Raw genomic sequence first — 1,635 nt, 5'->3', positions numbered from 1 at the left:
GTCCATGGTATCAGTGAAGTGTCCCTTACGCCATTCTACCGTGATGGGGCGCTGGAGGCTGGAGTGGTCCACGTGGCAGATGTAGACATCGCCTCGCTGTGGTACTATTTCTAGCATCACAAGAATCTGATAGGTCCAGTCCCCATTCTGAATAAGAGGGGTGGACACAACTCCAGCTTTCTCTTCCAGTTTATTCCGGAACCATCTGACTTTAATTTGACGAGGATAGAAATTTGTCACCATGCAAACCAGCAGATTATGGTGGTTTAGAAACTCTGTCCTGGCTGGGGAGATGGTCACTGTAGGCTCCTCTAGGAGGAATAGCAGACAAAGAAAGTTAGAGGATGAGGCAGCAAACGAATTCTTACCATGAACTTAAGTCCCACCTTTGTTACTAAAGTAGAAAAGAAAACAGGTTTTAAAGAGTCTTTTATTAGAATCTCACCTCTGGGTTTTAATTAGCTAATTTGTTAACCCACTTTTCAAGAATATAATACTTTTATTTAGTGTTTACTTTTTTATTAAACAAAATAATTTACATAAAAACTATCTGTAACATGGACTGATATATATACATACATGCACACACACACACATATACACACACATATGTGCAAAGTGTGCTGTGCACACAGTTGGGGGACCAGCTCGAACACGACCTGGCAGCAAACAAGAATTAGGTGTTGCGGGAGCTATAGGAGTCTGTGCAACATGAGAGACTCAGAGGCCCTGCCAACTATGGCTGGGCCTTATGACCTTTGAAGGACTGAAGTTCAGAGCGCTGAGGATGCCATCTGCTGTCCCAAATGCAGAGTTCCTCCTTTCTAGATTTTCAGTCCTGCACGCCCCCCTCCCAAATCTGTGCAGCCAAACCTTCCAACATTTTTTCTTTTGGAATTAGAAACCCTTCCCAGTACCATCAAGATCTTAGGGAACCACAAAAGATCTCTTTCATGGGGCCTCCCCCACTAGGTTCTGGGTGAAGAGCCTCTGAGCTCATCCTAAACTCACCTCTCCGCTGAACAGTGAACTGAGCGGTCTCCTTATAATTGTGTCTGCACAGCGTGTCCACCTGGGCCCGATACTGTTCCAGGAGGTCCTTCTGGCTGTTCCAACACTGAGCATTCGACCGCCCCAGCTCGGTTACAGCCACAAACATCCCCACATCGCTGTCAAAGCGCACGATCTCCTCCTTGTTGTAGATTTGTCTGGCCACAAGCCGCACACGCTCTGTGCCATTGGTGAAGTAGCACATGCCCTTAAACTGGTACACGAAATCCTCTGCGGGAGAGCCCATCTGCATTATATTTAGTTCAGCCTTGCATCTCAATCAACCAATTAGTGTGGGGAGGTGTGGGAAAGAGAAAGAAAATACCAGTACAGCCAAGTGACTAAATAAAACCTGCTCTCAACCCTCATAATTTTATCCCCAGGAAGAATTTAGATGACTTCTGTGCAGAAAATCCTGCATTGAACATTTATTAAAGAAAATCGAATGTAAAGCAAGAAAAATAATGGAACAATGAACGATTGGTAATAAATATATGGTAGCTGAAGGAAACTGGACTTTAGGTGGTAAACACACAATAGAATATACAGATGTCAAATTATAATGTACACCTGAAAATTATATAA

The 1,635-nt window shown here is 43.9% G+C and overlaps 1 protein-coding gene across 1 annotated transcript; it reads right to left on the bottom strand.

The window, feature by feature from the left end:
• On the bottom strand, positions 1-1,318 carry LOC105310338 (HLA class II histocompatibility antigen, DQ beta 1 chain-like; the record flags this gene model as incomplete). Its single annotated transcript, XM_011386531.2, has 2 exons — positions 1-311; positions 1,012-1,318. Coding segments are annotated over 2 exons (618 nt in total), but the record flags the coding sequence as incomplete, so codon positions are not given.
• Between the last annotated feature and the right edge of the window lie 317 nt (positions 1,319-1,635).

Source organism: Pteropus vampyrus, unplaced genomic scaffold, assembly GCF_000151845.1.
Source record: "Pteropus vampyrus isolate Shadow unplaced genomic scaffold, Pvam_2.0 Scaffold2419, whole genome shotgun sequence".
Classification (NCBI taxonomy): Eukaryota; Metazoa; Chordata; class Mammalia; order Chiroptera; family Pteropodidae; genus Pteropus; species Pteropus vampyrus.
Note: the sequence above shows the minus strand (reverse complement) of the source record. Positions and strands in the feature narration are given on the sequence as shown.